Genomic DNA, 24,412 nt, shown 5'->3' on the forward strand with positions numbered 1-24,412 from the left:
GACACCGGGGAGTCATGTGGTATATACTGACGACGGACACCGGGCAGTCATGTGTTATATACCGACGACGGACACCGGGCAGTCATGTGTTATATACAGACGACGGACACCGGGGAGTCATGTGGTATATACAGACGACGGACACCGGGGAGTCATGTGGTATATACTGACGACGGACACCGGGCAGTCATGTGTTATATACCGACGACGGACACCGGGCAGTCATGTGTTATATACAGACGACGGACACCGGGGAGTCATGTGGTATATACAGACGACGGACACCGGGGAGTCATGTGGTATATACTGACGACGGACACCGGGCAGTCATGTGTTATATACCGACGACGGACACCGGGCAGTCATGTGTTATATACCGACGACGGACACCGGGGAGTCATGTGTTATATACAGACGACGGACACCGGGGAGTCATGTGGTATATACAGACGACGGACACCGGGGAGTCATGTGACAGCGGTTATAGACTGGATTCTGCTCCCAGGAAGAACACGACCCCAGAACCTGAGGACATTGTGACAACCAGGAATAATACCGGGTCATGAATAAATCATCATATTAATAACCGGAGCATCAGATTTACCTGGTGATTCTGAGACAGGGGGCGGCCGGGCCTGTGCCACGTGACTGCAGCCTGGGGATAAGCAGCCACCACGCAGTTCAGCTCCACGGTTTGTCCTTCCAGCACATTGTCAGACGACGGCTCAATCCTCAGGGGCGGCGCAGCCGGAGAAGCTGAATGAGAGGAAAGCAGAAGATTGGAGACACAGGCGCAGCAGAAAACGGCATGAAATAGATGGTGACACGGAGGACACCGAGCACTGGGGGAATAAACCGGGTGCAGTATTATGGGGCACCACACCACAGGGAGGACGAGCTCTTTTAGCGCCCAGGAATGAGCGACCCATGAAGTTCAGCATGATAGATGGACAATCGTTAATTTATTCGTTTCCATTGATCCTATTTACATAGGGGAACACGGATTAGTAAAAAGAGCATTGTGCCCCAGCCGACCTCCTACCCCTTGTCCCACCCGTTACATGGCACGTGAGGGCAACAAGTAGTCATCCAGAATACAGTACCCGTCTCTGTGACCCGCCCCTCACAGCAGTACCCGCCCCTGTGACCTGCCCTTGAGGAGCGCCCGCTGATTCCTTGTAGAAATCCGCAATGAGTGTGCACTCACCTTTCACCACAATCACTTCTATGTGACGCTGAGAGGAGCCGGCAGAGTTGGTGCCGACGCACAGATACGTCCCGGCGTCTGCTGTGGTTATTGATGGGATCAGAAGGGTGGAGAGATCTGTCCTCTCTGTATGAGCCTGGAAAACACACAGAAGCCACAGTTCAGCCCCTCGGGGTAGCGCCAGTCTCTGCTCCTACAGAGGTTTCTGCTTAAATGTGATCGGAGAAAAACCGACTGAATTGTGCAGAATTTGGGAGGGGGAATTGTTTGGGGAGGACGTTCCGGAGCATTTGTGCATTTAATTTATGGACGGTGCGCCTGTACTGGATTACACCCCAGGTAGTAAAAAGACTCGCTGGCGCTGTATAGAGGAGGCCGCCTTCTATTATATGCACAGACTAAACTGATATAAGCTTATTGTAGGGACCGAGCTGCAACGTAACGACGGCCACTGGGCACAGGTGACACAATATGTGGGGGTCGTGGACATCGTGAACCTCCAGCTCCGGCTATAGCCCCTGATCCCGAGAGTGTGTGTCAGCCTGTATGTAGTGATGCACCATCAATATAACATCTTATACATGACGTCTTCATTGTGCGGATGATCTGAGCACTCGATCCTGTGCCGGGACCTGTATGTGGAGCTTCTCTATTACTCTATGGTTTCCGCGGGTTCTAGCAGATACCTGCAGCTCCTGAATCCGCCTCTGGATCGCTTCCAGGCTGCTGCTTCGAAAGTGAAGGAAACCAAGAGAGGTGAAGGCCTGAGCAGACGGACGGGCCGAGAGAGAGACAGAAAGTGAGAAGGAATAAACCATAGGGAGCAGTGGTGAGGGAGAGAGAAGTCAAGAGAACAGAAGAAGCCATATTGTCTGCTGTAAAGCTTCAGCTACCCCATTATAACCTACGGGACGTCCGCTCATCGCATGGTACACGTCTACAATGTCTGTCGGACAGGGCACCGCAGCGGTGAGCATGCGAGAAACACGAGGAAGCAGGACCGCGGCGCCACGGATACCGCAGCAGTGAGCATGCGAGAAACACGAGGAAGCAGGACCGCGGCGCCACGGATACCGCAGCGAGCACAGGCAGGAAACATCACAAGTCCCATCCCAGGAGCCGCTACACGGAGATCTGCAGCACAGGACACGTCCTTCTCACCTGAGGGGGTAGGACACCATCTTGTTTCCTCCAGGAGGTAGTTGGAGTGGGGCTTCCCAGGGCTCTACAATACAGACGAGCAGTGTCACCCTCTCTGACCTCCGTCCGCTCCGGGCTCACCTGGACGTTTGGCAAATTTCCACCTGTGAGCAAATGAAACGTCACTGAAATTCCCATCAGTTATTAAGTAATAGCCCCCCCCCCACCCTCCTACAAGGAGACGGGTCACCCCATAAGATCAGTCATATCAGGTACATGCTGAGAACAGGGATGTAGAGGAAGAAGGGGCTCCACAGCAGACCCCAATCTTATACTGGTTTATACCGGCGCCCCTCTACTCAGTGCTTGTCCCCACCGCTTGCTGCAGGGGAGCCCTTCACAGGTTCATAAAGCCCCTGGGTGGGATTGAGAGGGCAAGTTAGGCTGGGGCTTGTCCTCTGCAGGGTCCTCATAGCAGACAGAGGGGCTGACTAGTCCACATCCTTCTATTCCCCCATCACTCCATTATACTCACTATGAACCCGCAGATCAGCCCGGGCGATGTGCTTCCCGACACTGTTGTGCACGTGGCAAGTGTACTGCCCCTCATCTGTGAGCTGGGTGGATGAGAAGTGCAGGACGCCTCCATGGATACTGGCTCTGGATGAGATGCCTCCGTTCTGACCACCTGCAGGAGGCACAGGACACACAGTAAAGTCACCTGCATTTACTCTTCTCTGTCATTCACTACCTGCGGCTACTCACCTGTCCATTCCACGATGGGTGTTGGGTTTCCAGTCGCTGTGCAGCGGAACTCTGCCGGTTGACCCTGCTGGACACTCAGCTGCCTGGGTTCAATGATGGCCACAGGAGGAAGCCCTGCTCCAGCTACAATATGGTGAAGAACATATTACACCGATCACATCAGAAAACACAAGAGTCTGTGGGGTATCAGGCCCGGCAGTTTCTGGAGAAATCTGCATCATCACTGTCTATACTCAGGAGCTGTAATCACCGCTCTACAGGTAACGACATGGCTGCCTGCTCCACATTGCGGTCTATACACAGGAGCTGTAATCACCGCTCTACAGGCAACGACATGGCCGCCTGCTCCACATCACTGTCTATACACAGGAGCTGTAATCACTGCTCTACAGGCAACGACATAGCCGCCTGCTCCACATCACTGTCTATACACAGGAGCTGTAATCACTGCTCTACAGGCAACGACATAGCCGCCTGCTCCACATCACTGTCTATACACAGGAGCTGTAATCACCGCTCTACAGGTAACGACATGGCTGCCTGCTCCACATCACTGTCTATACACAGGAGCTGTAATCACTGCTCTACAGGCAACGACATAGCCGCCTGCTCCACATCACTGTCTATACACAGGAGCTGTAATCACCGCTCTACAGGTAACGACATGGCCGCCTGCTCCACATCACTGTCTATACACAGGAGCTGTAATCACTGCTCTACAGGCAACGACATGGCCGCCTGCTCCACATCACTGTCTATACACAGGAGCTGTAATCACTGCTCTACTGGTAACAACATGGCCGCCTGCTCCACATCACTGTCTATACACAGGAGCTGTAATCACCGCTCTACAGGTAACGACATGGCTGCCTGCTCCACATCACTGTCTATACACAGGAGCTGTAATCACTGCTCTACTGGTAACGACATGGCCGCCTGCTCCACATCACTGTCTATACACAGGAGATGTAATCACCGCTCTACAGGTAACGACATGGCCGCCTGCTCCACATCACTGTCTATACACAGGAGCTGTAATCACCGCTCTACAGGTAACGACATAGCCGCCTGCTCCACATCACTGTCTATACACAGGAGCTGTAATCACCGCTCTACAGGTAACGACATGGCTGCCTGCTCCACATCACTGTCTATACTCAGGAGCTGTAATCACCGCTCTACAGGTAACAACATGGCCGCCTGGTAACGATGTCTGGTCTAAACATTATACTAAACACAATGCACCAAAAGAGCACAAACACGGAGGCAGCAGGGAGGTGTGAGGTCGTGCAGCTTTAGCACTGTAACAGGAAGCCTGCACAATAGTGACTGTAGCTCTGGATGTGACTGGAGTAAAAAATAAAAAAAAATCAGGGTCAGCACAAGACTATGTCAAGTATATCTGGATGTACACGGTGAACCTAGACTTCCAGGGTTGGTGATGAAGGTGGCGGCGTCCGGTGTGATGTGAATCATACATGTAAATGTGGATGGAAAAGCCAAGGCGATGGTAAAAGCACTGGGATTAGCATGGGAGGCACGGACTGTATACATGGACTCAGGCCTGTTATATGGAGACGGGGGGATGCACACGGGGGGGGGGGGGGATGGATGGTGGAACAGGCACTTTGGTTTGGCATGCTGCAGCCATGATCTCAAAGGGCAAGACCACTCCATGCCAACTTACATGGTCTGTGTCCTTCAATGGTTTCGAAGGGTCCATAAAACATCTGGGTGTGGGAGGCCTCTGCGGAGAAGTTAGAACGAGCTTTACTGGACAATATCATGGGAGGAAGAATCAGCACAGACGGAGCAGACACCCTACAGATGGAGGAGATTGCAGTGCAACCGCAATTATACACCACACACGCCCCACATCTCATCAAAGAACCAAGGAGAGGGAGATCAGCTTTATTAAAGAAGCACTCCAGCAAAAACCATGTCTGCCTCTATAGTGCAGCACAGGCTATTACAGAATAATGTAGAGGCTCCTGTGTTTGCCTTGTGTAGACCTGTTTTAGTTAGTGTGCGATTTATAGGTTGTCTGCCATCTTGGTTCCTTCTTCCCCTCTTATATGGTTCCCCTAATGCAGGCTACGTTTCCCATGATGCTTCTGGCTTTGCAGGGGGGCAGAATCTCATCACACGACCCTTCCTCTGCTCAGTACTTTCTAAGTGCAGCAAGTGATGATCAGTGACATAGAACGTCTTTCCTCACACTGCAGAGTCTGTGTATTCCTATGTGATGCAGCTTCAGCCTGTCTCCTCTGCCTCCTGCTAGTGATAGATGTCCGTCCTTACAAGCAGGAGACAGTAAGGAGCATAGAAATACTCTGGACTCTGCACACAGCACTCACAGGATAGTATTGACAGTTAGTGTGAGTCATGGGGGTTTTATAACTGCAACTAATCATTGTACGGACTCCCCTACAGTAATAATCACTCCTGAAGCGCTATATGCATGAAGGACATACAGAGGAACAAGGATGGAGCTGGGTGGTGAGGAGAGGGGTCTCAGAGAAGCCGGGAGGGATTTGATAGGTGATGATGTAATCCTGTAGTTCACAGAGTGACGACCTGTCTACGCATGAGAGCGCGGTCTATTCTGGTGGTCAGACGGAGATCACATGACGCAGCCGCCCACAATGAAAGGGTTCAAAATGTGCAGATGCAACTGAGCTGGAAGAAATAAACGACTGCGAGAATATTGCTGGTAAGTCGAAATTATATGTGCAAAAAAAATAATTGCTGGAGTGTTTTTTTAAGGCCTGAGCTCCACGATGGAGGAGATTACAGAACAACAACGATACACCACCATATAATGACCGGGGGGGCAGGAAACAAGAGAAGTCCTGCCCCTCCGACCGGAACACTCATACTACCAACACAAAGTTATCACCCCCAGCACGCTGTATACCACCGAGTATACCCCCCACCAGAGCCACGACACAATATATCACCCCCCAGTGGCTCCATACAATGTACCACCCCCACCACAGAGTATAACCCCCCAACACAGAGTATAACCCCCACCAGAGCCAAACATAATATATCACCCCAGTGTCTTCATACAGTGTACCAACACCACCGCAGAGTATAACCCCCACGAGAGCCGACACAATATATCACCCGCAGTGCCTGCATACATTATACTATCCACCAGCTCCCACACACGCAACACACCACCCTCCGGAGAACGCAACACACCACCCTCTCCGGCGCACGCAACACACCACCCTCTCCGGCGCACGCAACACACCACCCTCTCCGGCGCACGCAACACACCACCCTCTCCGGCGCACGCAACACACCACCCTCTCCGGTGCACGCAACACACCACCCTCTCCGGCGCACGCAACACACCACCCTCCGGAGCACGCAACACACCACCCTCCGGAGCACGCAACACACCACCCTCCGGAGCACGCAGCACACCACCCTCCGGAGCACGCAACACACCACCCTCTCCAGCGCACACACCACCCTCTCCAGCGCACACACCACCCTCTCCAGCGCAACACACCACCCTCCGGAGCACGCAACACACCACCCTCCGGAGCACGCAGCACACCACCCTCCGGAGCACGCAACACACCACCCTCTCCAGCGCACACACCACCCTCTCCAGCGCACACACCACCCTCTCCAGCGCACACACCACCCTCCGGAACACGCAACACACCAGTCTCTCCGGCGCACGCAACACACCACCCTCCGGAGCACGCAACACACCACCCTCCGGAGCACGCAACACACCACCCTCCGGAGCACGCAGCACACCACCCTCCGGAGCACACACCACACCACCCTCTCCAGCGCACACACCACCCTATCCAGCGCACACACCACCCTCTCCAGCGCACACACCACCCTCTGGAACACGCAACACACCAGTCTCTCCGGCGCACGCAACACACCACCCTCCGGCGCACGCAACACACCACCCTCCGGCGCACGCAACACACCACTCTCTGGAGCATGCAACACACCACCCTCTGGAGCACGCAACACACCACCCTCTCCGGCGCACGGAACGCACCACCCTCTCCGGCGCACGGAACGCACCACCCTCTCCGGCGCACGGAACGCACCACCCTCTCGTGCACTTTCATTGTAGGTAATACAAGACTTTCCTTATCTTACACCTTTAATTGAAACTTTCAATAAACACATTTAACAACTCTATATGGTTTATGCAATCTGTAGAGTGAGAGCACAGAGTGACCCCGACCAGAATATCCTGCACTCAGCGGCACAGGAGCGGCAGCTATGAGGTAGGCATCGGTTTCACATTATGAGGTTAGAGGTAAGTCCCCGCCTGGTCCAGGAGGACGTTATATTCACAGTCTCTTCTATACAAAGTGTCCCACAGTTCTGATGAAGAAAATTCCAGACGTCTACAGACACCTCGGCGACTTCATGTGGAGCAGAACCCCGAACCCAAAACCCCTCCATCCAACGCAGAAACACCACAGCCCCAGACAGCCTTCCCTCCACCTGTGACCCTCAGCGTGGCCCCTCCATCCTACTATTATAGAGATCGGGGTGACGATAGTCACTGCAGCGCCGGACGCCTAAACCCTGGACCAATGTTATCCACGTGACAATATCCACTAGTGGGCAAGTCAGAAGAGAAGCCCAAAACAGAAAAAGAGAAGCTGCGGCACCGGGAGAGGACCACATCACTACCAAAGCAGCAAGTGGGGGCACCAGCGCTATAGACTGAGACTGTAGAACAATGGCGGAGAACACCGGATCCCATCACCAAGGCAAAACAAGGCCACATGCTCCAGAGACAGACGAAGGGCGGGGAAATGTCGCCACATGACTTCTATATGCACCTCCTGGGCTCGTGTCCGCACATTGGGGAAGACATAAAGGGCCGCACATCTATTACTCAGTGCTGTTCCTATAGCCCATGGGCAGGTAATGGGTCACCATGAGGTGCCCGTCCCACACCACATAGATGGCACAGAACAGCAGGACCCGGAGCTGCCACTGGAGGACGCTCTGCTCTCACATGCAGCTCGTCACCTCGCAGGGGCCCCGCGCAGTCTCATTCCCCCCGTGCAATCCTATACTGGGATCTAGTCAACCTCTGGCCCAGTTACTGCCACACAAGAGGAGGTTCTGAAGCCGGTGGCTACTATTCGGGTACATGGAGGTGATCAGCACTGACCAATGGTAGTATAAGCCTCCAGTAGTCGGCACAGTAATCCTGGAGGCTGGTGGCATACAGCCCAGACCCTGGATATTCTGAGATACACGTCTTTACTTATCTTGTGTCATGTCTTATACTCTAGTCACCTCCAGAGCTGCAGTCCCAATTCTGCTGTTCCTTCATGACACTACAGTCACATTCAGCAAGTCTGTCACTGCAGCTCTGGGTGTAACTGGAGCATAAGAAGAGTCAAGTAGATCAGATCTGGATGTACAGTGAAGACGGATGCTGAAAAGATGTCAGTGCGTTCCTCCGTGTTACGGGTTAGAGCTCGCGGAGCCGAGGTGTAGAGTGAATCAGGGGGAGCGCGCGGTGCCCAGGGGATTGTGGCTTTCATCGCCTCATTATTATTGCTGGTTGCGGACAGTCCCTGTGTATATGTGAACGGCGGAGACGTGGACCTACCGCTGAGCAGCAAAACTCCTAATATCTTATTCACATTTTTAGAAAACAAACCAACATTTTATTAAAAAAATAAAAAAACACAAGTTATTATAGTGCGGGGGAGGGGGGGAGGGTGCGTCCTATATGGACTTCACATGCAACAGCTGAACACACACGTGATAAAGCAGCAGAGGGGCCGGTGACTGCGGGGGAGGGGTGCTCGCTAGCGCCTGATTTAATTTGCTCTCTCATCATGTGACACGGGCCCAGGCAGCAAAAGTGTCCAATCACGTTAGAGAAGAATCCTGGGGGTTGATGAGGAGGCAGAAGGGTGACGTGACTTCATTCCCGCATGCAAATGCATCTTTGGTGTTAGGGCACGTGGCGGAGAAGTCCAAAAAGGAAGACGCCATCGTTGCCAATGCACAAAGCCTAGAAGCCAAGTGAAGCTGACGAGACCCGCACAGGACAACGCCGCACAGGCCGCTCACCGGGGGTGCAAGCAAGAAGAGCGGGGGAGCGGAGCACCATGCAGGTGGGTGGAGGGGTTTTAATGGTGACACTTTCACCAACCTTGAACATAGAGCGTTGCGTTGCCCTCGTCCATGTCAAACATATTGGATCCGGTACAGATGTAAATGCCGGCATCTTCTGGCTGCACATTGCGGATGGTCAGGATTCCATTGAAGTCCATCGCTCTCTCCGGCAGCTTCCCGCTGTTCTGACGGGTCCACACCAAGGTGTAAGCCGGGGACTGCAGGAAAGAAACAAGAAGGCTGACATCATAGCCCACGGGAGCAAGTAAAGCAGGTCAGAGGCCGCCACATGTCTCACCGAGGTCACCTGCCCCTGACAGGGCCTCTCCATACATTGATGTACATGGGGGGCCGGACACAGACTATACATACGATGAGTGGAGAGACCTGCTCCTATCTGCCCGCTCACCAGCCGCCCGCTCGCTCACCACCCGCCCGCTCACCAGCCTCCCGCTCACCAGCTGCCCGCTCACAACTCGCCCGCTAACCACCAGCCCACTCACCAGCCTCCCGATCACCACTCGCCCGCTAAGCACCCGCCCGCTCACCAGCCTCCCGCTTTCTATCCTCCCGCTCCCCATCCTCATACTCACAGTGCTCTTTGCTGTACATATGAAGGTCACGTCTGCGCCGTGCTGGACACTCTGGACCCTCTGCTCCTCCACAGTCACTGTAATGGGCCTAATGGGAGCAGCTGGAAGATGAACCAAGATCAACAATGTTATTCCACAAGTGAGACTCCCTCCCCCGGTGTTATGTAGCAGAACCCAGCGCGCATAATTTCAGATGTGTGCAGAAACTAGAGGGTTATGTAACAAGGAGACCAGGTGCCAGTCACAACACCCGGTCCTACTGGAGGGACGCAACCAAACAAAACCCGGTCCTGCTGGAGGGACACAACCAGACAAAACCCGGTCCTGCTGGAGGGACAACCAGACAACACCCGGTCCTGCTGGAGGGACGCAACCAGACAACACCCGGTCCTGCTGGAGGGACGCAACCAAACAAAACCCGGTCCTGCTGGAGGGACACAACCAGACAAAACCCGGTCCTGCTGGAGGGACACAACCAGACAACACCCGATCCTGCTGGAGGGACACAACCAGACAACACCAGGTCCTGCTGGAGGGACACAACCAGATAACACCCGGTCCTGCTGGAGGGACGCAACCAGACAACAACCGGTCCTGCTGGAGGGACACAACTAGACTACACCCGGTCCTGATGGAGGGACGCAACCAGACTACACCCGGTCCTGCTGGAGGGACACAACCAGACCACACCCGGTCCTGCTGGAGGGACACAACCAGACAAAACCCGGTCCTGCTGGAGGGACACAACCAGACAACACCCGATCCTGCTGGAGGGACACAACCTGACAACACCAGGTCCTGCTGGAGGGACACAACCAGATAACACCCGGTCCTGCTGGAGGGACGCAACCAGACAACAACCGGTCCTGCTGGAGGGACACAACTAGACTACACCCGGTCCTGATGGAGGGACGCAACCAGACTACACCCGGTCCTGCTGGAGGGACACAACCAGACCACACCCGGTCCTGCTGGAGGGACACAACCAGACCACACCCGGTCCTGCTGGAGGGACACAACCATACCACACCCGGTCCTGCTGGAGGGACGCAACCAGACAACACCTGGTCCTGCTGGAGGGACGCAACCAGACAACACCCGGTCCTGCTGGATAGACACAACCAGACAACACCCGGTCCTGCTGGAGGGACACAACCAGACAACACCCGGTCCTGCTGGAGGGACACAACCAGACAACACCCGGTCCTGCAGGAGGGACACAACCAGACAACACCCGGTCCTGCAGGAGGGACACAACCAGACAACACCCGGTCCTGCTGGAGGGACACAACCAGACCACACCCGGTCCTGCTGGAGGGACGCAAACAGACAACACCCGGTCCTGCTGGATGGACACAACCAGACAACACCAGGTCCTGCTGGAGGGACACAACCAGACAACACCCGGTCTTGCTAGATAGACACAATCGGACAACACCCGGTCCTGCTGGAGGGACGCAACCAGACAAAACCCGGTCCTGCTGGAGGGACGCAACCAGACAACACCCGGTCCTGCTGGACGGACGCAACCAGACAACACCCGGTCCTGCTGGAGGGACACAATCAGACAACACCCGGTCCTGCTGGAGGGACACAACCAGACAACACCCGGTCCTGCTGGAGGGACACAACCAGACAACACCCGGTCCTGCAGGAGGGACACAACCAGACAACACCCGGTCCTGCTGGAGAAACACAACCAGACCACACCCGGTCCTGCTGGAGGGACACAATCAGACCACACCCGGTCCTGCTGGATAGACACAACCAGACCACACCCAGTCCTGCTGGATAGACACAACCAGACAACACCCGGTCCTGCTGGATAGACACAACCAGACAACACCCGGTCCTGCAGGAGGGACACAACCAGACAACACCCGGTCCTGCAGGAGGGACACAACCAGACAACACCCGGTCCTGCTGGAGGGACACAACCAGACCACACCCGGTCCTGCTGGAGGGACGCAAACAGACAACACCCGGTCCTGCTGGATGGACACAACCAGACAACACCAGGTCCTGCTGGAGGGACACAACCAGACAACACCCGGTCTTGCTAGATAGACACAATCGGACAACACCCGGTCCTGCTGGAGGGACGCAACCAGACAAAACCCGGTCCTGCTGGAGGGACGCAACCAGACAACACCCGGTCCTGCTGGAGGGACGCAACCAGACAACACCCGGTCCTGCTGGAGGGACACAATCAGACAACACCCGGTCCTGCTGGAGGGACACAACCAGACCACACCCGGTCCTGCTGGATAGACACAACCAGACAACACCCGGTCCTGCTGGAGGGACACAACCAGACCACACCCGATCCTGCTGGATAGACACAACCAGACCACACCCGATCCTGCTGGATAGACACAACCAGACAACACCCATTTCTGCAGGAGAGACACAACCAGACAACACCCGGTCCTACTGGAGGGACAAAACCAGACCACACCCGGTCCTGCTGGAGGGATGCAAACAGACCACACCCGGTCCTGCTGGAGGGACGCAACCAGACAACACCCGGTCCTGCTGGAGGGACGCAACCAGACAACACCCGGTCCTGCTGGAGGGACGCAACCAGACAACACCCGGTCCTGCTGGAGGGACGCAACCAGATAACACCCGGTCCTGCTGGAGGGACACAACCAGACAACACCCGGTCCTGCTGGAGGGACACAACCAGACCACACCCGGTCCTGCTGGATAGACACAACCAGACAACACCCGGTCCTGCTGGAGGGACACAACCAGACCACACCCGATCCTGCTGGATAGACACAACCAGACCACACCCGATCCTGCTGGATAGACACAACCAGACAACACCCGGTCCTGCTGGAGGGACACAACCAGACTACACCCGGTCCTGCTGGAGGGATGCAAACAGACAACACCCGGTCCTGCTGGAGGGGGCACTGGATTCCATTCATCCCCACTGTAATGTAATAGTATGGTGGGAGATGTGGGGTTTAGCTTTCCTGTATCTTATTACATGAGTCAGTACAGGATAAAACGCGCTGCATCTGGAGGAGCGGGAAACTCTAAAGGAATAATCAGCAAATTAATGACGCGGCCGGCACTAGTAGGGGAACACAAGCAACGTACAAACCTCAGCACCTGCTGCATGTGAAGAGTCCCAGAAATGGCAGCTTGAACCAAACAATGTGAATATTATATACAGATCAATACTGGATTACAGCGGTTTACAGATTACAGCTGTGTGCAGATTACAGAGGTGTGCAGATTACAGAGGTGTGCAGATTACAGCGGTGTGCAGATTACAGCGGTGTGCAGATTACAGTTGTGTGAATCATGTTTTTCCGGTTTACCTTAGCCCATAATAAAAGTTAATATATAAATAAGAGAAAAAATAAAACAAAGAAAAAAAGGAAAGGAAAAAAGTTTTACTCCAAAATAAAAGTGCACATCTCCCCGTGCCCACAGGTGGCAGCATTACCTGGCGTTGCAGGAGAGCATTTTGCAGGACCGCCAGGTGCTCAGGTAATAACATCCTTATTACACACAGAATGTCGGTTACCCCAGACATAGAATAATTACCCCCGGCACTATCCGGCCTTCACTAAAACATTTCTGGATAATCCTCACAAATCTGGTCAAACGGCCACAGTCATGAAAGGGTTAATAAAGGGGACGCTTCTTCTGGGACTCTTACCGCGGACGATGATCTCTGCTCTGCTGGTGTTCACATACTGGTAGTTGCGGCAGGTACAGATGTAGACTCCAGAATCTGACGGCTGCAGGTTGGGGAAGTGCAGGACCTCACCTGAGAGAAAACAGAGGAGAGAGGACAGGTGACGAGGGAGGACAGGTGACGAGGGAGGACAGGCGACGAGGGAGGACAGGCGACGAGAGAGGACAGAGGAGAGAGGACAGGTGACGAGAGAGGACAGGTGACGAGGGAGGACAGGCGACGAGGGAGGACAGGCGACGAGGGAGGACAGGCGACGAGAGAGGACAGGCGACGAGAGAGGACAGGTGACGAGGGAGGACAGGTGACGAGGGAGGACAGGTGACGAGAGAGGACAGGTGACGAGAGAGGACAGGTGACGAGAGAGGACAGGTGACGAGAGAGGACAGGTGACGAGAGAGGACAGGTGACGAGGGAGGACAGGTGACGAGGGAGGACAGGTCACGAGAGAGGACAGGTCACGAGAGAGGACAGGTGACGAGAGAGGGCAGGTGACGAGAGAGGACAGACCAAGACCATACATGAACAAATATCTCTATGGACGGTAGCTCGGGGGAGGGGTCACCATAGTGATCAGCAGATATGAGACTGCCCCCAAGCGGATATCAGGATGAGACTGCCCCCGAGGGGATATCAGGATGAGACTGCCCCCGAGGGGATATCAGGATGAGACTGCCCCCGAGGGGATATCAGGATGAGACTGCCCCCGAGGGGATATCAGGATGAGACTGCCCCCGAGCGGATGTCAGGACACATCACACATTGAGTCTGTGCCCTTAGTGGTTATCAGGTCTTATCCCACACGTGCGACATATTAGATGTGTTGATTTTTGGCTTTATTTTACCTTTTTCCCTCAGGTGAGAGACTGCAGGAAGTGGTTGCCCGTCTTCTCGTGACCAGAAGTAGTAGTACGGAGGATCACCAGTTCCTTGGCACCGGAGACTCGTTTCGCCACCTGCAGCAACTGTTTTCTTCTCGGGGTAGATCCGGACAATGAAGTTCGATTGTCTGTCTGAAATAGAATTGGACTTGATGTCACCCGGGCCCTGTAACAGCTTTACCCTGGGAACACCACGACCACTGACGTTCTTACCCGCTGGGACACATTTCTGTCCTCGGATGTTGGGGTTACCAGTGTATCCTGGAGCGCACCTGTCACAGAAGATAAGACCACAAGGTGAACACTCAGGGCTGGCACCACCTGTGTATGCCCAGGTACAGGCGGAGAACAAACCCCACTATGCAGATAGGAAGAAATATCACACGTCTGATCGTGTGATCATGGGGCCCTAATGGTCAAGTGTCACTTACCAGTTACCACCAGTCTGGGAACATGAAACATGGCAGTGACTGAGTGGGACGGAGATCCCCCCCCCAGAACGCTGTACAGATGGGGGACAATCATACAAGGACGGACGAATCTACCAGGGTCTCAGGGACGTGGTCCCTACAGGAAGGTGGCACAAACATCCATGGGACCCACAAGTCATGCCAGTAACAGCAGCGTCCCCCACTCAGGACTGACCTCTCACAGTATTGACCTGTGTACCCTAGGGGGCAGGCCGTGCACCTATAGCCACCGGCGCCATCCGTCTCACAAGTCTTGGAAAACCTGAATCAAACAAAATACAGAAGAAAATCAAAGAGAATATAATACAATATAATCCTCCTCATAACTGACGGCAGGACACAACCAACAGCACAATATAATACTACAGCCACCATGATGATATAATATAATACTACAGAAACTATGATGATATAATATAATACTACAGAAACTATGATGATATAATATAATACTACAGATCCGTCACCTCTACACCTGTATAACACCCGTCACCTCTACACCTGTATAACACCCGTCACCTCTACACCTGTATAACACCCGTCACCTCTACACCTGTATAACACCCTGTCACCTCTACACCTGTATAACACCCTGTCACCTCTACACCTGTATAACACCCGTCACCTCTACACCTGTATAACACCCGTCACCTCTACACCTGTATAACACCCGTCACCTCTACACCTGTATAACACCCTGTCACCTCTACACCTGTATAACACCCTGTCACCTCTACACCTGTATAACACCCGTCACCTCTACACCTGTATAACACCCGTCACCTCTACACCTGTATAACACCCGTCACCTCTACACCTGTATAACACCCGTCACCTCTACACCTGTATAACACCCGTCACCTCTACACCTGTATAACACCCTGTCACCTCTACACCTGTATAACACCCTGTCACCTCTACACCTGTATAACACCCGTCACCTCTACACCTGTATAACACCCGTCACCTCTACACCTGTATAACACCCGTCACCTCTACACCTGTATAACACCCGTCACCTCTACACCTGTATAACACCCGTCACCTCTACACCTGTATAACACCCGTCACCTCTACACCTGTATAACACCCGTCACCTCTACACCTGTATAACACCCGTCACCTCTACACCTGTATAACACCCGTCACCTCTACACCTGTATAACACCCGTCACCTCTACACCTGTATAACACCCGTCACCTCTACACCTGTATAACACCCTGTCACCTCTACACCTGTATAACACCCGTCACCTCTACACCTGTATAACACCCGTCACCTCTACACCTGTATAACACCCGTCACCTCTACACCTGTATAACACCCGTCACCTCTACACCTGTATAACACCCGTCACCTCTACACCTGTATAACACCCGTCACCTCTACACCTGTATAACACCCGTCACCTCTACACCTGTATAACACCCGTCACCTCTACACCTGTATAACACCCTGTCACCTCTACACCTGTATAACACCCGTCACATCTACACCTGTATAACACCCGTCACCTCTACACCTGTATAACACCCGTCACCTCTACACCTGTATAACACCCTGTCACCTCTACACCTGTATAACACCCGTCACCTCTACACCTGTATAACACCCTGTCACCTCTACACCTGTATAACACCTGTCACCTCTACACCTGTATAACATCCCTGTCACCTCTACACCTGTATAACATCCCTGTCACCTCTACACGTGTATAACACCTGTCACCTCTACACCTGTATAACACCTTGTCACCTCTACACCTGTATAACACCTGTCACCTCTACACCTGTATAACACCTGTCACCTCTACACCTGTATAACACCTTGTCACCTCTACACCTGTATAACACCCTGTCACCTCTACACCTGTATAACACCTGTCACCTCTACACCTGTATAACACCCGTCACCTCTACACCTGTATAACACCCGTCACCTCTACACCTGTATAACACCTGTCACATCTACACCTGTATAACACCCTGTCACCTCTACACCTGTATAACACCTGTCACCTCTACACCTGTATAACACCTGTCACCTCTACACCTGTATAACACCTGTCACCTCTACACCTGTATAACACCTTGTCACCTCTACACCTGTATAACACCTTGTCACCTCTACACCTGTATAACACCTTGTCACCTCTACACCTGTATAACACCTTGTCACCTCTACACCTGTATAACACCTTGTCACCTCTACACCTGTATAACACCTTGTCACCTCTACACCTGTATAACACCCTGTCACCTCTACACCTGTATAACACCCTGTCACCTCTACACCTGTATAACACCCGTCACCTCTACACCTGTATAACACCTTGTCACCTCTACACCTGTATAACACCCTGTCACCTCTACACCTGTATAACACCCGTCACCTCTACACCTGTATAACACCCTGTCACCTCTACACCTGTATAACACCCTGTCACCACCACACCTGTATACCGGTGCGGTTACTTTCTGACTGTGATGTGGTCATACGTACTGGTTCTCTGGGTCACTTAACGGGCATGCACAAGGCTGGCAATCCTCCGGGGTTCCCGCTGTGGCATCGCCATAGTATCCCTGCGCACACTTGTCACAGAACTCGCCGCCAGTGTTGTGTAAACAGTTCTAGGACAAGGAGAGTTCACGTTAAAAGAAGAATTTCTCCATAAGGGGCAACCACGGAATATGAGGGACAGGGGCAGAAATCTCCATTATCTGCTGGTGCTCGGAGTAAGCGGGATATGTCTGTAGTGGAGGTGGTGACCCTGCACATGATGTGTATATATATATATATATGATGTATAAGGGAAAATGATCTGATTGTTTCTATGATCCGAAGTGGAGAGGCACCATAAAGAGCAGCTGTCATTTTGGAGGGGTTGATGCGGCCGTGTAATATTACATTAATGTGTGATCCCGGAGATATCAGCGGATCACCAGAGCACCTGAAATCTGAAGGGGGTCGTAGTGTGGAGAAAAAAAAGAGGAGGACAAGCAGAAGACGACCACGTGACACCTTAATAAAACCTCCAGTGTTCCAGTGACTGTGTAACGTCTCCGGGCCCCTCCACCATCAGATCCAGGGGCCACAGTAATACCGTTCTGAACAGCACTTACCAAGCAGACGCCACTCTCTGGGTGACAAGTCTCCGAGTGCCCATTACAATCACAGGGTTCGCAGTGCCCAAGGTACAGACCTCCTCCAGTTCGGGTGTAGCCGGGGGCGCAGTCCTGTCATAGAGATCGCACTTAGTTAACGTGGTCCCCACCCGGGACATCAGCTGTAGGGGCTTCATATGTTACGGCCTCACCTGACAGGACAGTCCCCTGTAGCCGGGGGGGCAGCGGCACTCCTCCACCTCCAGGGCCTGGGGCAGGCTGGTATACGAGGGTCCCGCGGTCTCCATACTCACACCAGTAATACCGGCAGATATCATGTCAGTGGAGTAAGACGCTCGTATAAGAATCTCATCCAGATCTGCCAGCGCCATCAGCAGGTGCTCCCGCGTGGCTTGCTGCCCGTCCGGACGCTTCCATTGACTCTGCCGAACAGTTGAGGGTGACATTAAACCAATGGCCGTCCTGACTTCACCGTCAAGAGGACGCACTCCTTGTTTCTAAGCCCAGTCTCACCTCTCTGAAGGCGATCTCAAAGGTTTTGCTCTCACGAGGACGCAGTTCAGTCTGATAAGCGACCAATGTGATGTCATTCCCCTGGAAGAGAACAGAGCGGATTATGGATGGTTGGGTAGGAGCGATGCCCTCGTCTCATCCATGCCGCATCATATTACTCTACCCGCGGCCTCCGTGATGGGACTATAACCAGGAGACACGAAGAACGACTACTCTCATTCTCCTCAGTAACAATGGAACAGAAAAGCCGAAGCTCGGGTCATACCGTGATCTGCACGTCCGCATCAGGCAGCGGCGACCCCCGGACTCCAGACGTGTAGGTCAGCGTGTAGCGAAGCGTTCCACCATAAGACGTCACCTGCGAAGTAACGGAAGGAGAGTCAGAGATCGCACGCGGGGCTGAGGGAAACGCTGCTGGAGACGGCTTCTTATTCACAGTTTTGGTTTTTCGTTTTTTTTATTAATAGATTTTGGAGGGAACTTATATTAATAATAGAATACGTTGTACTGCGCGGCCGGAGGTGGAAACAGCCGAAAAACAGGAGGAGCCGGCGCATAAAAGCATCAGCGCGGTGGAACAGAAAAACGTAAAACGAGAAGACGGATGAGACCAGCCAAGCGGATAAAAAGTGCCCGTCTGCCCGGCTTGATGCCAGCGGTAATGCCAGGAACCTTGCCAGGTCTGGACTCTACTGAATTTGATGCGGAGCATTGCCCCCTGTACATCGCCCTCCGTACATCGCCCCCCCGTACATCGCCCTCCGTACATCGCCCTCCGTACATCGCCCTCCGTACAACATCCTCCGTACATCGCCCTCCGTACATCGCCCCCCGTACATCGCCCCACGTACATCGCCCCACGTACATCGCCCTCCGTACATCGCCCTCCGTACATCGCCCTACGTACATCGCCTTCCGTACATCGCCCCCTGTACATCGCCCTCCGTACATCGCCCTCTGTACATCGCCCCCCCGTACATCGCCCTCCGTACATCGCCCTCCGTACATCGCCTTCCGTACATCGCCCCCCGTACATCGCCTTCCGTACATCGCCCTCCGTACATCGCCCTCCGTACATCGCCCTCCGTACATCGCCCTCCGTACATCGCCCTCCGTACATCCTCCGTACATCACCCTCCGTACATCGCCCCCTGTACATCGCCCTCCGTACATCGCCCTCTGTACATCGCCCCCCCGTACATCGCCCCCCCGTACATCGCCCTCCGTACATCGCCCCCCGTACATCGCCCTCCGTACATCGCCCTCCGTACATCGCCCTCCGTACATCGCCCTCCGTACATCGCCCTCCGTACATCACCCTCCGTACATCGCCCCCCCGTAAATCGCCCTCTGTACATCGCCCTCTGTACATCGCCCTCTGTACATCGCCCTCTGTACATCGCCCTCCGTACATCGCCTTCCGTACATCGCCCTCCGTACATCGCCCTCCGTACATCGCCCTCCGTACATCGCCCTCCGTACATCGCCCTCCGTACATCGCCCTCCGTACATCGCCCTCCGTACATCGCCCTCCGTACATCGCCCTCCGTACATCGCCCTCCGTACATCGCCCTCCGGCTCCTCCTGTTTTTCGGCTGTTTTCACCCCCGGCCGCGCAGTGTAACATATTCTATTATTAATATAAGTTTCCCCATAAAATATTATTAAAAAAACACCACAACGCTGACTATGTGAATCAGGGCTCGCCCACATGCTGCGGAATTGCTGCCTATTTTCGGTCTGGAATTGCGGACGGAAAACACGCATCAGAATACAGAAGCAGCAAAGTGGGCGACAATTAACATATCCCATCCACACGCTGCGGAAAGACGGACTTGTGCTGCGGAATTTCCGTACATGTCAATTCCTGCTGCGGAAAGTGACTGAATTGCTGCGTTTTTCAGAGGAGACGTCCCATCCCCCAACACTGAGAAAAACGCAGCAAAATCCGCACCATTTTCTGCATTCAAAAACGCCGGATATGGTGCGTATTTTCCGCTACTTTCTGCGGAATTGCTGAAGAAATTTTCTGCAGCAATTCCGTTACGTGTGGACAAGTCCGAAGAGATTAACTTCAGCGTCGTCCTAGGCCCTCTGCACCCGACCGCCTGCAGTCACCGACCATGATTATGGGCACGGCCGGCCACGGGCAGCCACCCGCATTTGCCATATAAAGTCTGGGCGCACGGTCCGTAAAAAAGCAAAAATATGACATGTCCGATCCTATGCGGAGCCTTTATACGGCACGGACCCCAATTATGCAGGACGGTGTCCGCGGTCGATAGAAGTGAATGGGTCCGTGATTACGGGTGACATCTCCGGTCGGGTGCAGGGGGCCTCGTTAAAGCTGTGACGGTAAAGCAGAGGCATCGCAGAGTCGCCACTGCACAACGGGAAAACGAGACGTTACAAGACGCGACATCTACACGCAGCACTCGGGGGATACGAGGACGGTGCCGGATCTCACAGCGGAGCCACAAGGGGCTTTACCTTATCCCCAAGGAAAACCTTAGGCAAGGACCAGTAGAAAACCCCTTCAGGGAACAGAGAGAAGCCCTTGTAGGTCAGAGTATACTAGGAAAAGAACAGAGAATGATATAGATACACAGAACTGTCCACGTACGGGACCCGCGCCCGGTCCATGCACCAACCACAGCACACAATGTGGCCCTTGTACCTTCTCAGCTCCTCTTAGTCCCGGCGTCTGGGAGAACAGGACATTAGTGGAGTCCTGACGTGCCGCCCGCGCGGAGGCTCCAGCCTTGAGGTATGGAAATGAAGGGTTATGGCACAGAAGGACATGGCGGACTAATGCATAATCACTGCGGGCACACAGGAGGTGCTGCGGAGGGGGCGCTGCGGAGGCGCTGCGGAGGGGGCGCACAGGAGGGGGCGCACAGGAGGCGCTGCGGAGGGGGCGCACAGGAGGCGCTGCGGAGGGGGCACATGGGACAGGAGTCCAGTGATGGGCAGACAGGAGGGGTCGTACCTCATGGGGAGATCTTTGGGACAAGGGGCCTGGAGCAGCAGATAGAGGAAACGTGTGGATTCTTGCCCAAGACTGCGCGGTATCTTCAGCGCGATGGCGGCGCGCAGGAGGCGATGGTGGACCTGAAGGTGCAACTAAAGAAGATGGCGCAAGGACTGAGCCGCCCTCTGACACATTTGTTTTGTCTTGTGAGGGACCAGAGGAAAAGCTGGAGAGAAGGTCCCAGATCTCACGATCCGTTTCTTCCTGTTTTTTATCCATCTAGAGCCAAATACCCAAGTGCAGAAGAAAAATAAGAGAGAAGGAAATAAATAGAGAATGACAGGAAGAACGAGAGAGGAAAGAGAAACAGAGATAAGTGGCGCCTCATACAAAACACCAACGGGGTTATATACAGAGAGGCAGGAATGGCCACAAACGCAAGGGTTAATGTATGGAAACGCAAGGGTTAATGTATGGAAACGCAAGGGTTAATGTATGGAAACACAAGGGTTACAGTTTTCTCTATTGAATCTAACGGGGGTCGCGCTCCATTAATGGCAGAGATGAAGGACGCTACATATATATATATATATATATATACAGCAGAGGATCAATAATACACAGTATACGACCGCCGGGCAACATTACACGAGACACCGATCCATCTAACCGATTAATTACCCATCATTCATTGCGAGATTAATTATAACCCTCGATGCCATTTGTCAGTAAATTATCATCTCACCCCTCTATTACATGCTGACATGGTATCTGCCATCACTAGCTCCCGGGGCCGGACATGTTATAGTGTGACTGCTCTAACTGTAAAGAACCCTTTCCTATATTGATGTCAGAATCCTCTTTCCTCCACACACAATGACTATCTCCTGGTCCTTTGTAAAGTCCTCGGACAGAGCTGATCATGCGCTGGTTCTCTGTATTGACCCCACATATATTTATACATGATAATAACATCACCTCTAAGACGTCTTTTTCTACAAGTTGAACAAGTCCAATTTCTCCAGCCTCTTATTATAAGCGACACCTCCCGTCCCAGGTAATAATCTAGTGGCCGCCTCTGAACCCCCTCCAGTTCTCCTATGTCCCTCACCACACATCAAACAACACACCAGCACCCGGCGTGACCGAGACATGGAGAGGGGGCAGCGAGAGGCAGCGACACTTCTCTCTGAAAACTGCACCGTGTGAATAAGACCTAGGAGCAGGACAGAAAGCGAGGGCCGGAGCAGGACAGAAAGCGAGGGCGGTAGCAGGACAGAAAGCGGGGGCCGGAGCAGGACAGAAAGCGGGGGCGGGAGCAGGACAGAAAGCGGGGGGCAGAGCAGGACAGAAAGCGGGGGCGGGAGCAGGACAGAAAGCGGGGGCCAGAGCAGGACAGAAAGCGATGGCCGGAGCAGGACAGAAAGCGGGGGCCGGAGCAGGACAGAAAGCGGGGGCCGGAGCAGGACAGAAAGCGGGGGCCGGAGCAGGACAGAAAGCGGGGGCGGTAGCAGGACAGAAAGCGGGGGCGGTAGCAGGACAGAAAGCGGGGGCCGGAGCAGGACAGAAAGCGGGGGCCGAAGCAGGACAGAAAGCGGGGGCCGGAGCAGGACAGAAAGCGGGGGCGGGAGCAGGACAGAAAGTGGGGGCCGGAGCAGGACAGAAAGCGGGGGCGGTAGCAGGACAGAAAGCGGGGGCCGGAGCAGGACAGAAAGCGAGGGCCGGAGCAGGACAGAAAGCGAGGGCCGGAGCAGGACAGAAAGCGGGGGCCGGAGCAGGACAGAAAGCGAGGGCCAGAGCAGGACAGAAAGCGAGGGCCGGAGCAGGACAGAAAGCGAGGGCCGGAGCAGGCGGAGGGAGACTGAAGCTCTCATTAAGTAAACCCTACTGGACCGCAGGACGTGCATGTTGGATGCATTGCTGCATTGCTAGGAGAGGCAGTCCCATGTAACCCAGCTACCTGGGCTTGTCGCCTGACTCGAGGCGGAGGGTCATGGTTTTCTTCGAGGTCCCCAGAAGCGACTCTTCTGCGCAATTCCTCCTCTGTCAGTGATGATTCGTTCTGCTGGATGTACAGGTTAGTTATCTATTTCTATCCTGTCCATGCACTGCGAGACAGAACCATCACACGATCCAAACCAAGAAAGCACCCAGCATGCTGAAGGTAGGGCCCAGGATCAGTGAAGGATCAGGTATGCAGGGGCGGGGTCACTGGAGGATCTGGTATGCAGGGGCGGGGTCACTGGAGGATGAGGTATGCAGGGGCTGGGTCACTGGAGGATCTGGTATGCTGGGGCGGGGTCACTGGAGGATCAGGTATGCTGGGGCGGGGTCACTGGAGGATCAGGTATGCTGGGGCGGGGTCACTGGAGGATCTGGTATGCTGGGGCGGGGTCACTGGAGGATCTGGTATGCTGGGGCGGGGTCACTGGAGGATCAGGTATGCTGGGGCGAGGTCACTGGAGGATCAGGTATGCTGGGGTGGGGTCACTGGAGGATCTTGTATGCTGGGGCGGGGTCACTGGAAGGTCAGGTATGCTGGGGCGGGGTCACTGGAGGATCAGGTATGCTGGGGCGGGGTCACTGGAGGATCAGGTATGCTGGGGCGGGGTCACTGGAGGATCAGGTATGCTGGGGCGGGGTCACTGGAGGATCAGGTATGCTGGGGCGGGGTCACTGGAGGATCAGGTGTGCTGGGGCGGGGTCACTGGAGGATCAGGTGTGCTGGGGCGGGGTCACTGGAGGATCAGGTATGCTGGGGCGGGGTCACTGGAGGATCTGGTATGCTGGGGCGGGGTCACTGGAGGATCTGGTATGCTGGGGCGGGGTCACTGGAGGATCTGGTATGCTGGGGCGGGGTCACTGGAGGATCTGGTATGCTGGGGCGGGG

General features: G+C 54.2%; 1 protein-coding gene across 1 annotated transcript in view; it reads right to left on the minus strand.

Annotated features, from left to right (window-relative positions):
- The window catches only part of HSPG2 (heparan sulfate proteoglycan 2), a 198,494-nt gene that overhangs the window by 38,746 nt on the left and 135,336 nt on the right, over positions 1-24,412 (minus strand). Inside the window, exons 36-51 of the mRNA XM_075840580.1 lie at positions 18,817-18,909; positions 18,552-18,632; positions 18,230-18,460; positions 18,036-18,149; positions 17,416-17,543; positions 15,088-15,174; positions 14,656-14,714; positions 14,407-14,574; positions 13,526-13,636; positions 9,847-9,947; positions 9,291-9,471; positions 3,113-3,235; positions 2,883-3,035; positions 2,369-2,511; positions 1,208-1,343; positions 605-756 (exon numbers count right to left, since the gene is read on the minus strand). Of these exons, the coding sequence (XP_075696695.1) occupies positions 605-756; positions 1,208-1,343; positions 2,369-2,511; positions 2,883-3,035; positions 3,113-3,235; positions 9,291-9,471; positions 9,847-9,947; positions 13,526-13,636; positions 14,407-14,574; positions 14,656-14,714; positions 15,088-15,174; positions 17,416-17,543; positions 18,036-18,149; positions 18,230-18,460; positions 18,552-18,632; positions 18,817-18,909 (2,061 nt within the window). The remainder of the gene's footprint in view (positions 1-604; positions 757-1,207; positions 1,344-2,368; positions 2,512-2,882; positions 3,036-3,112; positions 3,236-9,290; positions 9,472-9,846; positions 9,948-13,525; positions 13,637-14,406; positions 14,575-14,655; positions 14,715-15,087; positions 15,175-17,415; positions 17,544-18,035; positions 18,150-18,229; positions 18,461-18,551; positions 18,633-18,816; positions 18,910-24,412) is intronic.

The sequence above is a fragment of the Rhinoderma darwinii genome, chromosome 10 (genome assembly GCF_050947455.1).
Source record: "Rhinoderma darwinii isolate aRhiDar2 chromosome 10, aRhiDar2.hap1, whole genome shotgun sequence".
NCBI classification, from domain to species: Eukaryota; Metazoa; Chordata; class Amphibia; order Anura; family Rhinodermatidae; genus Rhinoderma; species Rhinoderma darwinii.